The sequence below is a fragment of the Sus scrofa genome, chromosome X (assembly GCF_000003025.6).
Source record: "Sus scrofa isolate TJ Tabasco breed Duroc chromosome X, Sscrofa11.1, whole genome shotgun sequence".
In the NCBI taxonomy this organism is placed as follows: Eukaryota; Metazoa; Chordata; class Mammalia; order Artiodactyla; family Suidae; genus Sus; species Sus scrofa.
This window is the reverse complement of record NC_010461.5, coordinates 12,024,119-12,036,029: the sequence shown is the minus strand read 5'-3', so window position 1 is coordinate 12,036,029 and position 11,911 is coordinate 12,024,119. Positions and strand designations below refer to the sequence as shown.

The window sequence follows — 11,911 nt, the reverse complement described above, 5'->3', positions numbered from 1 at the left end:
AGCATATTTTCCAGTTATCTCTTTTCACAAAATGTACAACCTGGAACGTGAAGGGCTTAAAACAATCGTGTTTATTTGCTCACAAGCCTCTGGGTCCAGAAGTTGGATGTTCGTGCCTTGTCCACATGGCGTCAGCTGGGGCACCCGTGGCAGGAGGAGCCACTTCCCAGATGACTTGTTTGTCTGTATGGCTGGCACTGCAGTGTCCTTGGCCTCTGGCCCCTTCCTCACACGGCGTTTCTTCTTCCAGGACCTTTCCACGTCGCGTGCTGCTCTCAGAGTCCTCGCTCTTCTTACATAGCAGCCGGCTTCCCAGACGCTGGAACCAGAAGCTGCCAGGCCATTTCAGAGCCACACCCAGAATTGGCACAGTGTCCCCAAGGAGGATAAACAATGACCTGTAGGTGGGATGACCGCCACATCAAACATCTCACCCAAACCTGAGGGGACAGACAGGCCAGATTTCCTAGAGGGAGTCATGTGGAGACTGAGAGCTGAAAGAGGAGTGGGGATGAGCCAGATCAAGGAGAAAGAAAGTTCTAGGCACAGCAAGCCAGTAAGAGGGTGAATGCACATTCTAGAGCTTAAAAAATTCAGCATAATGGAAAGAGGGTGTGTGTGTGTGTGTGTGTGTTTGTCCTTGAGCAAGTGTCAGCCTGCTGAGTGTGGGGCTGGGTTCAAGACATCGCAGGGCTTTGGCTTGAGGGCAATGAAGGTTTGAGGCAGCTATGCCATTTCCCTGTGTCTTGGAGAATGCTCTGCTAAGCAGAGAAGATAGATGGTGGCCATCAAAATGGGAAGCACTGGATATGTTTAAGAGATATTTAAGAGAGAAGAGGAGCGGAATCCACAGACTTTCAAGATAGAGGAGTTAACTTTTTGATAGGCGATGCAGCAGCTTTTTTTTTTTTTTTTTTTTTTTTGATTTTATGGCTGCACCTGTGGCATATGAAGTTCCCGCGCCAGGAATCAAATCCGAGCCTTTAACCCACTGCGCCAGGCCAGAGATTGAACCCGTGCCACTGTAGTTGAGTTCTTAACCCACCGTGCCACAGTGGGAACTCCAGAAGCATTTACTAAAAACCAAAACCTGTCAGACAGAGCGCCCTTGGTTCTGTTTTGTTTGGAGACAGCTGCAGAGCTAAGTATAATGATGATAAATAGCAATATTATTTCATTGCACTTTTTGTATTCATGGCAGCTTTCTTTTTTCTTTTTTTAATTCAATGAATTTTACTTATAGTTGTACAGCTATCATCACAACCTAATTTTACAACATTTCCATCCCAAACCCCTAGCCCATCCCTCCCTCCACAACCTGTCTCCTTTGGTAACCCTAAGTTTTTCAAAGCCTGGGAGTCAGTTTCTGTTCTGCAAGTGAGCGCATTGTATCCTTTCTAGATTCCACATATAGGTGATGGCATGTGACTTTGTGTCCCACTGTCTGACTGACTGCGCTTCACATGATACTTTCTAGGTCCATCCATGTTGCTGCAAATGCCATTAGTTCATTCCTTTTAATGGCTGACTAGTATTCCATTGTATATATGGACCACATCTTTTTATCCACTTCTCCGCCGATGGACATTTAGGTTGCTTCCATGTCATGGGTATTGTATATAGTGCTGCAGTGAACACACCGGTACATGTGTCTTTTCTAGGCATGGTTTGCTCTGGATAGATGCGCAGGAGTGGGATTGCTGGATCAAATGATAATTCTATTTGTAGTTTTTTGAGGATGCTCCATACTTTTCCATAGCGGTTGCACCAATTTCATGTGTGTTATCTCGTTTAGCTTTGACTCATTTAAGTAAAGCGGAAAGGGGGGATTTGAGCCCCACATAGAAGGAATGGAGTCCTTATTCCTCTACTAACTGTTCTCTCAGAGCAGGGGTTAGTCTGGCCCACTACCTAATTTGTAGTGCCTGTGAGCCAAAAATGGTTTTGAGGCTTTTAAGTGCTTGAACTTAAAAAAAAAAAAAAAATCAAAAGAAGAATAACACTTCATGACAAGCAAAAGTTACGTGAAATTCAAATTGCAGTAACCATAGTGAAAGTTGTACTGAAACAGCTGCGCCCGTTTACTTACAGGTTGCCTCTGGCTCTTTGGTTGCTGCCCAGGCCCCTGGAGCAGCCTCCACAGAGAACACCTGCAAAGCGGTGTTTACTATCTGGCCCTTTACCGACTCCTGTTTTAGAGGAGGCACTTTCGGTCCTTTTTCAAAACCAGGCAATGAGCTTTCGGGTGTTTACAGAACAGAAACCGCGCAGTGGCTTCTGCACCCCCCACGCGCCCCTGGGAAAACTCTCTAAACTCCCGCCCCTTTGTAAGGGGCCAACAGCGGGCAACTAGCCATCGTGTACCGCTCAGGACCTGCCAAGCTCATTTAATTCTCACCACAGCCCCCACCAGGTTGTATTGAATTATCATCGCCATCTCCATTTTACAGTGGAGGAACCCGGGGCCCAGAGAGGCCAAGCCACCTGCCCTAGGTCACGCAGCTGGAAGTGGTGGAGGGCGCATTGGAACCCTTGTAACCAAGCTCCGTGGGCTGCTTACCCGGCGGACTCCAGGTAAAGACACATTTCCTAGTAGGTCGAGCTGGGCCCTTGGCCCTGAACGGAACGCCTGCCCGTCCTACCCACCCCACCCGGGGCCCCCGCACGCCGCTCGCCGCGGGGGCCGGAAGGGCGCGGGGCGGCAGGGCAGCCGAGCCGGCGGGGGGCGAGGGAGCGGCGGGGGGCGGAGCGAAGGGATCGGCGCGGCGGCGGCCTGTCAATCAACGCGGGTGGCCCCTGCCCCGGGCCCCCGAGAGCCACAGGCTCTCGCCTCTCTGCGGCCGCCGGCGGCGAAGCGCTGAGTCACCGTGAGGCAGCTGCGCGGCGCCCCGCGAGCCCGCCCTCGCCGCGCCCCCGCGGCCGCCGGGACCGGAGGGAGGACCCGGGTGGCGCCCGCGGGGCCGGGCGGGCCAGGCCGGCGCAGGCGGTCCGTTGGCAGGACGCCGCCCTCCCCGCCCGCTTCGGACTCTCGGGGGAGTCTCCTAGGGAGCCGACCGGCGATGCTTAAATAGCCCTCTGCCCGTTTGGCTCTTTGCAGACGACATTTCTTTCTGCAGAGCCTCGCGTTCTGGTAAGTATCTCCTTAGTGCTTCACGTGCATAAAAATGAGTTGTACGAGTCTGGAAAGACCCAGAAATAGTTCACATGGGAGGCGGGGGACGGAAACTACTTTGTAGATGCCCGTGGGTAGGGGATGAGAGTTCTGTGGGGCTTGGAATATTGAGCTCATTTCTGGTGCCCCACAGGCCAGCACCCAGTAAGTACTGATTGCTTGCACGCCCCCCGGGGGCGGGGGGCACTTCCGAGTGAGCCTTGGCTGGCTGGAGGGCGTGGGCTGGAGTAGAGTGAGTGGCCGCAGCTCCCATTCTCCGTGCACTGACTGCAGTCCTTCGAGGTAGGCAGTCTTCCTGTTTCACAGGTGGAAAAAGTGAGGCACAGAGAGGCTTAGCCATTGGCTTCAGGTCACACAGCTGGTGTGTGGTGAACGTGGGATGCAGACCCAGGCTGTGTGGCTCCCAAGTGTAGGCTTCTTGCTAAAAAAGCATCTCTCTTGGTTTGAGTGGGAATATTTCAAACATGCCTTCAAGGAATGGATTATATATCATTTGGAGAACAGCTTTAGAGATGGAGGTTCTGTCTGCACACATTTGAAGTGGAAAGGGGATACTCGTTTTGTGATTTGTTGTTGTTGTTGTTGAGCAGACTTTAGACCCACGAAGAGGAAGTACTTTTGAAGTCAGGGTCTCGATGGGTCCTGAAGTACAGACACCTCCTCCATGAGCTTCCTGTGCTCTCCAAGGGGACTTCATGAGAATGCTCAGATGTCTTCCCATTTCACTTGGGCCTGAACTTCAGGGGTAGATGGGTCTTTGAATTTGATGACCCGCCAAGATCCCTTTCAGTACCAAGATCTTTGTCATGTTCAGGTGAGAGTCACAGGCTCTTGCTTTTTTCCCACGTGCCTTGTGTCGCCACACTAATCTCTTGGAGTTTATGGTACAACCCTCCTCATGGGCAGCGACAGAGCTGCTATTGCAAAATAACACGCTGGGAACCTAGTTAGTGCTCCAGTGTGTTCCCCATCTTGATTGTTTTAAAGCGCCTAGCCCAGGTCTTGTGCCGGGTAGTGATTAATAAATTGCAGCTTTGAGCATTTGGAGCAGGTGTGAATTTAATCGCCTGTGTTTTATAATCCTTGGGTGGCCCCTCCTTGATAATGTCTCTGTTTTTGAAAAATGTGTCTTAAAGTGTTTTTCTTACATTTTTGGATGACATCTCTGGTTGGTTGTCCCTCCCCCTGCCCTCCAGCCTCTACAGCTCAGCCTCCCACCACTTTCTGTTCAGCCGTGCACATGGCGGCCTCCAAGGTGGTTATGCTCTCGGTGCTCAGCCGGGAGCAGGCGGAAGGGGTCGGAGCCCGGGTCCGCAGAAGCATCGGCCGACCTGAGGTAGGCTGTTGGGCAGCTGTTGCCTGCTGGTTTGGGGAAGGGACTGTGGGACACTGAGGGGAAGCTTGGGAAGAGAGGGCATGAGGTGATCAGGAGCTGCCCTGCGGCCGGAGGCCAGAGGGGCTGCTCTAGACTTAGCAGTTGGGGTCCCCCTTGAACCAGCCCCAGCCCCAAGGCTTTCTGCAACAGGGATTCAGCAGTTCTGAGCAGAAGGTGCAGCTGAAACGTCTGTGCCCTCCCCCCCAGCCCCCCCCGCCCCTCGCACACCCACGACCCCTCCTGGGTTCATCTGTCAGCCTCAGCATGCATGTCACCAGCCACTCCCACCTGACACCCCCAGATTTACATGCCCACCGGTCAGAGCACTAGGGAGAAACTCGGGCCCAATTCCAAATTCCCATGAGAGAGAATCCTGTTGGCTTGGGTCAGGACTCTCCCTTTGGCCGGTCAGCCATTGCCAGGGATGCAAGTTCTTAGAGAAGCTGCTGAGACCCAGCTCTGGACCTCTCGTGGGGGGAAGGTGGGGGCTTCTCTCAGAGAAGGTGATCATAGGTCAGATAGAGGCCTTTCAACATTAGAAAGCACTTGTATTTGGAAATCATGGGCGACATGGTGTTGCAGACAGGAAAATCTTATATGCACAGAAAGATAATCAAATGGTGGTTATAGTCCAAGGAATACGGTGCCCAGCACCATGCCAGATTCCAGAAACAGAATTCTGCTTATTGAGGTATAATCAACATTAGGTTCAGGCGTGCAACACTGACTTGGTGTTTGTTTATATTACAAAATGATCGCAAGTCTAGTTGACATCTGTCACCATACACAGAGAATTGTTTTTCTTGTGACGAGAACTTTTAAGATCTACTCTGTTAGCAGCTTTTGAATATGCAGCAAGTATTAACTACAGTCACCACACTCTACATCCCATTCCCATTTATTTTAGAACTGAGAGTTTCTACTGTTTGACTACCTTTATCCATTGCGCTCATCCCCCCTCCGCATCTGTCAACAATCTGTTTGTTCTCTGTATCCACGAGCTTGTTTTTCTGTTTTTAGATTCCACATTTAAGTGAGATCATACAGGATTCGTCTTTCTCTCTCTGACTTCTTTCCCTCAGCGTAATACCCTCAAGGTCCATACGTGTTGCTACAAACAGCAAGATTTCAGTCTTTTTTATCGTTGAATAATATTCCATCACACACACATTTATATGTATATATGCCACATTTTCTTTATTCACTCATCTGTCAGTGGACACTTAGGTTGCTTCCATGTCTTGATCGTTGGAGATGATGCTGCAGTTAACATGGGGGTGCGTATATTTTTTCAAGTGAGTGGTTTCATTTTCTTTGGATACGTACCCAGAAGTGGACTTGCTGGATCATATGCCAGTTCTACATTTAATTTTTTGAGGAACCTCCCTCCTGTTTTCCATAGTGGCTGCACTGGTTTGCATTCCCACCAGCAGGACACACGGGTCCCCTTTACTCCACATTCTCTCCAACACTTGTTATTTCTTGTCATTTTGAGAATAGCCAGCCTAACAGGTGTGAGATGATAGCTCATTGTGGTTTGGATTTGCATGTCTTTGATTAGTGATGTTGGGCATGTTCCCCCCCAAATTTTTTTGGCTCTTTTTTTAAGGGATGCCCCTGTGGCCTATGGAAGTTCCCCGGCAAGGGGTCGAGTTGGAGCTGCAGCTGCCAGCCTACACCACAGCCACAGCAACGTGGGATCCAAGCCGCTTCTGTGACCTATGCTGCAGCTCATGGCAAGGCCAAATGCTTAACCCACTGAGGGAGGCCGGGGATGGAACCCGCATCCTCATGGATACTAGTCTCGTTCATTACCACTGAACCACGACGGGAACTCACCCCCAAAATATTTTTGGATAAAGGAAGAAGTGTATTAGGGAAATGGATGCTTTTGGAAAGTGAGATTGGTTTGTTCCTCTTCTTAAAATCTGCTCTGGTGTTCTCACACTTCCTACATGAGCTTCCTGTTCATCAGAGAATGTCTTTTGAGGGCCGTCAAACACTGTTTTCCAGAGGGATACACGCCAACAGCATCATTCTAAGGGCTCACAGCACAATGGCTGTTGGGAAGCTGCAGGTGGAGGTGGTATCATTTTCCACAAGGCCACGTCACCAACAGAAGAGTTTGAACACCTGTCCGTAAGCCCACGATTGCACGTGGAGGGTCGCTAATACGTTAATTAACTCCATCCGTCAGAAACACGTCCACCGAGAGGCTCCTGATTGTTTTGGTCTTGTGAACCCCTTTGGTGGTCCGCTGAAACCTATCAATTCCTCCTGAGAATGTTTTTTAAATACATAAAATACATAGGTTTGCATACAAAGGAAAACCTTCCCATCGAAAGACGGTTAGCAAAATATTACAAAACAAATTCACGATTTAGTACCTTAAATAATAACTCCCGTGACATTAAATTAGGAGATTGGGTGGCACTTCGTCCCCTCCCTCATTTCAAAGCTGCAGGGGCATGAGCAGTAGTTCGGCGTGCCTGCAACAGCTGTAATGTGACCTGAATAGAGCTTTGATTTCTATTGGTGACACAGGCACAGGTCCTGGTCATTTACTGCGGTTCTCTGACTACATTCGTAGTTTGCGGAAATGTCACATTTCAGTCTGGGGCTGGTGAGTGGTGTCTGTCGCACACCAGTGTGAATGTCCTAGATGCCGTTGTACTTAAAAATGGTTCAGATGGTAAATTTTAAAAAAAATTTTAAATTTAAAAAGAAAATTTTAAAAATTAAAAAAAAATTTTTTTAAAAGGCTGATTTTAATTTAAATTTCCTTTTTTTTTTTTTGATCCCTAGAGAATCTGCACTATTTATTTTTAATGTAATGGTCAATGACATTTCATCTTGTGTTTTTGTCTTTTATCCTTTGGCTAGTAGAGTATTATTTATAAATATATTTAAATAAACATAGTTTTGTTTTGTTTTTTCTTTTTAGGGCTCCACCCGCGGCATATGGAAGTCCCAGGCTAGGGATCGAATGGGACTACACCACAGCCGCAGCAATGCCAGATCCAAGCTGTGTCTGCAACCTGCACCACAGCTCATGGCAACACCGGATCCTTAATCCACTGAGTGGGGCCAGGGATTGAACTCATGTCTTCGTGGACACTAGTCAGGTTCATTACCACCGAGTCATGACAGGAACTCCTATAAGTATATTTTTAAATGTCTTTGACCATTGTGATTTTGATTGTGATATTTATTAATCAAATATCATTTACTTTATTCCATAAGTGATTTTAGGATGATTTTGTATATAATGAGTGAAGTATTGTAAAAGCACTATTAAAAATCAGACAATTCAAAAGCACACAAAGAAAATATTTTAAATATTTTCCCACTCAGAAATAATCATTGTCAACATTTAGAAGCTATTATTTTAGGCACATCTGTCTGAAAAAACAGCTGTCTAAATGACAAATAATGAACAGGTAAATAAATACAAATTATTTTTAGAAAGATAGTTACCACAGTATAATGCTACACTTCTTTAGAATAAAATTTAATTACATTTAAACAAAGGCATGGATGACAAACTGCCTTGAAATTAAGGAATATTGCGCTTCAGAGAAGTGCTTCTTCACCACCTGACATTAATTACCAAAAGAACGATCAGGTGGAAAATTTTATGTTAGGTTTGTTTTACTGCAAAACAAATTCAGAAGAAAAGAAATTTCTAGTTAGAAGTTAGTGAAAGTAAAGATGTGGGGTTTTTTTCCCAGCCACATTTACAGTGGCCCTGAGTTCTCTCCATGGTACCTGGTTAAGAATCCCTGGCCGAACACCTGTGTTTTAAACCTCCGCGTGTGTGTATGACGGGTTCGCGTTGCTGTACACCTGAAACGAATGCAGCCTTGTCAGTCAACTCTATTCCAATAAAATAGAAAAATAAAGACCTCCACATTCTGCTAATGCAAAGGGTCTCCCATGTCCCAGGTGTGCCTCTCTACCGTGAAGAAAAATAAATGGATAGAAATCATTCCTAATGCCGACACCCTGGTTTAATCACAGTTAATTCAGAGGGTGTTTCCTCTTGTTTCTCTATAGTTACATATTTTAGTTGTACAGAATAAATAATTTGGTGTCTTTCGTTTAATATGGCAGCCTAAGCACTTCTCATGTTGTTACAAATTCTCCAGAAACACCATTTAAATAGTTATGATATATTCCATTGTATTCTCTTACTTTACCCTACTTTAAAAATTTTTGGTATAGTTGATTTATAACGTTGTATTAGTTTCATGTATATATTACCCGAATGCTCTTTTTCAGCTCCTTTCCATTATAGGTTATTACAAGGCATGGAATATAGTTTCCTGGGCTATGCAGTAGGTCCTTGTTGTTTATTTTATATATAGTGCCGTTTATCTGTTGAGCCCAAATTTCTAACTTACGCCTATCCCATGTTCCCCTTTGGTAACCCTAAGTTTGTTTTCCTGTGCCTGTTAACTGGTTTTGTTTTGTAAATAAGTTCGTTCGTATCATATTTTAGATGCCATATATAAGTGATATTGTCTGATACTGTCTCTCTCCGTTTGACTTACTTCACTTAGTATGAGTCTCTAGTCCATTCAGGTTGTTGCCAATGGCACTGTTTCCTTCTCTTTTTTGGCTAATAGTCCGTCTTATGTATGTACCACATCTCCTTTGTCCATTCACCTGTCGATGGACATTCAGATTGCTTCCGTGTCTTGGTTATTGTACATAGTGTTTCTGTGAACGTTGAGGTGCATGTATTTTTTCAAACTAGAGGTTTTGCCTGCGAGTGGGATTTCTGGATCATATGACAACAACTCTATTTTTAGGTTTTTTTTTTTTTTTAGGGACCTCCATATTGTTTTCATAGTGGCTGCACCAATTTACATTCCCTCCAACAGTGTAGGAGGCTTCCCTTTTCTCCTTGCCTTCTCCAGAATGAATTTATTTATTTATTTGGCTTTTTAGGGCCGCACCCGCAGCACATGGAGGTTCCCAGGCTAGCAGTCAAATGGGAGCTACAGGTGCCGGCCTACACCACAGCCACAGCAACACAGGATCCAAGCCATGTCTGCGACCTACACCACAGCTCACGGTGACGCCGGATCCTTAACCCACAGAGCGAGGCCAGGGATCGAACCTGCAACCTCATGGTTCCAAGTCAGATGCATTTCCGCCATGCCAGGATGGGAACTCCCCTCTCCAGAATTTATTTGTAGACTCGGTGATGCTGCCGGCCCTGCTTTTGACCATTGAGATTGTTAGCACATTTGTTAGCACGCTGCCAACTTGCCAGAAAGACGGACCCCAACGTTCCCATCAGCAGAAGAAGCAAAGCATCACTTTAACTTAAAGGCAGTTACTTTTCAGACCATTTGCACCAAGGCTCTGTCTGCGGAAAATAAAATCTCATAAAAATCCTGGAGCCCAGAGCTATTTTAGTGTAGAATTTACACCCATGTTGAGTTTTAGTGGCCCTAGGTGACACGTTCCCTGTGACTATTAAGGGGGAGGTGGCGGAACTCGCAGTGCTCTCACTGGCACCTTCTGCTACCATCGGGTGTGTGTGCGGCAGCCAGGTGGGAATTGCAGTGACCTTGGAGCCTGGGGTTGGCCGGGAGTTCCTCTGTGCTCCCGGCGGGAGGGAAACCCACCGCCCACCTGCATTTGCCTCCGCACCCCACGCCCCCTTCCACCAGGCAGGCCTCGGTGATGTGATTTTCCTTCGACGGCCCTTAGGCAGTCCCACCTCTGAGGTGTCATGCCTTCCGTTCCAGACCGCCGCAGTAAAGTGTCGCAGTAAAGCGGGTCACATGGAAAATTTTGGTTTCTTGGTGCACATAAAATGTATGTTTATACTATACTGTCAGCTCTTAAGTCTGCAATAGCATTGTGTCTAAGAGAACAATTATATGCCTTCATTTAAAAAATACTTTATTGTTCAAAAATGCTAATCATCACCTGAGGAGTTTTTTTTTTTGTCTTTTTTTAGGGCCACCCCCGTGGCATATGGAGGTTCCCAGGCTAGGGGTCTAATGGGAGCTGTAGCTGCCAGTCTATACCACAGCCGCAGCCACTTGGGATCCAACCTGTGTCTGCAACCTACACCCCAGCTCACAGCAATGCCAGATCCTTAACCCACTGAGCGAGGCCAGGGATCGAACCCGCAACCTCATGGTTCCTAGTTGGATTCGTTAACCACTGCGCCACGACGGGAACTCCGAGGAGTTTCTTAATGTCACCAGACAGCCTTGGTCCTGGGTGGTAACAGCCGCTGTGGATGACACTTTGCGTTATCATCGTCTCTAGACATTGAGTCAAGGTGGAGGAGCAGAGTCACAGCTCAAGTCCACTCAAGGCCATATTTAGACCTCGGTCTGCTGTGGGCTGGAAGTTTCCTTCTACCCCTTGATCGTTCCCCTTGGGCCCCAGCTGCGTAGGCTCAGGGGTAGTCTGAGTATTAGAGTCCACCTTTGAGGGGTCTCTCTTGATTCGGGGCTGCTGTCACAGGCATTGTGGCCCTTCTGTCAGTTGGATCAGGCTCAGTTGTGTTTAACAGAAAGCATCCTCCAGAACCAGTGGTTTACATATGTAAGGATTTGTGTTTCTCTTTTGAAAACCCAAAAAAGTAAGTGGTCCAGGGTGGACCTGGAAGCTCCACACATCCGAGTTGCAGGCTCAGTCTCTCTTAGTTCATCCTTTTGAGTCCATTGTCCGTGTCTCAACCTTACGGCCCAAGGCGCGTTGTAGCCCTCGCCACCGTTTGCCCTTGGGTGCAGAAAGGAGGGAGGGGGGACAGGCAAAAGGACACATGCCAGCCGTCCAGCCTCCTTTTATAAGAGATTTCCCTAAAAGTCCCACCCAGCAACTTCTTTGTGGCTCTCATTCACCAGATTCGGTCATATGGCCACACCTAGCTATGAGCGAGGCTAGGGACCTAGTGCAAGTACCGCCTGGGATGTTGGAGGAGCACCTTGGATGTACTGCGTACTCAGAATTATTCTAGATTCAGTGGAGCGTCCTGAAAAAGCATAACATCGGCCTTATCCCCAAGGAACTGATCTTCCTGGCAGCTGCTTCCATTGTTGCTGGATTTAAATAAAATGTCAGGCTGCTGGAGCTGTATGAGGGCGGCCACAGGTTTCAACTGGCCTTCTCGAGATCAAAAAGAGATCGCTTGGAAGCTGCCAACTGGAGGTGCAGCTAGAGAATCTGGAACTGTTTGAAGGAAAGGAAATTCTCACATGATGCAAAAACTTTGAAAGAGCATGAGTTTAATGTGTAGAAAGAGGCTGATGTGGAAGAGTTGGGGACCAGGTCAAGAACTTTTAGAAAATCCGAATTCTTCTATAAATCAGACCTTGTCTACAGAGGACAGG

General features: G+C 47.3%; 1 protein-coding gene across 5 annotated transcripts in view; it reads left to right on the top strand.

Annotated features, from left to right (window-relative positions):
* PIR (pirin) overlaps nt 1,401-11,911 on the top strand; it is a 100,473-nt gene continuing 89,962 nt past the window's right edge. The window contains exons 1-3 of one of the 5 annotated variants that reach the window (XM_005673447.3): nt 1,401-2,574; nt 3,763-3,986; nt 4,369-4,508. In XM_005673447.3, coding sequence (XP_005673504.1) covers nt 4,413-4,508 — 96 coding nt within the window. In that variant the 5' untranslated portion in view covers nt 1,401-2,574; nt 3,763-3,986; nt 4,369-4,412. Of the gene's footprint in view, nt 2,575-2,885; nt 3,131-3,305; nt 3,455-3,762; nt 3,987-4,368; nt 4,509-11,911 lie in introns of those variants that run through there. The other 4 variants (XM_013985919.1, XM_005673448.3, XM_003134943.3 and 1 more) reach the window with 4 other exon arrangements.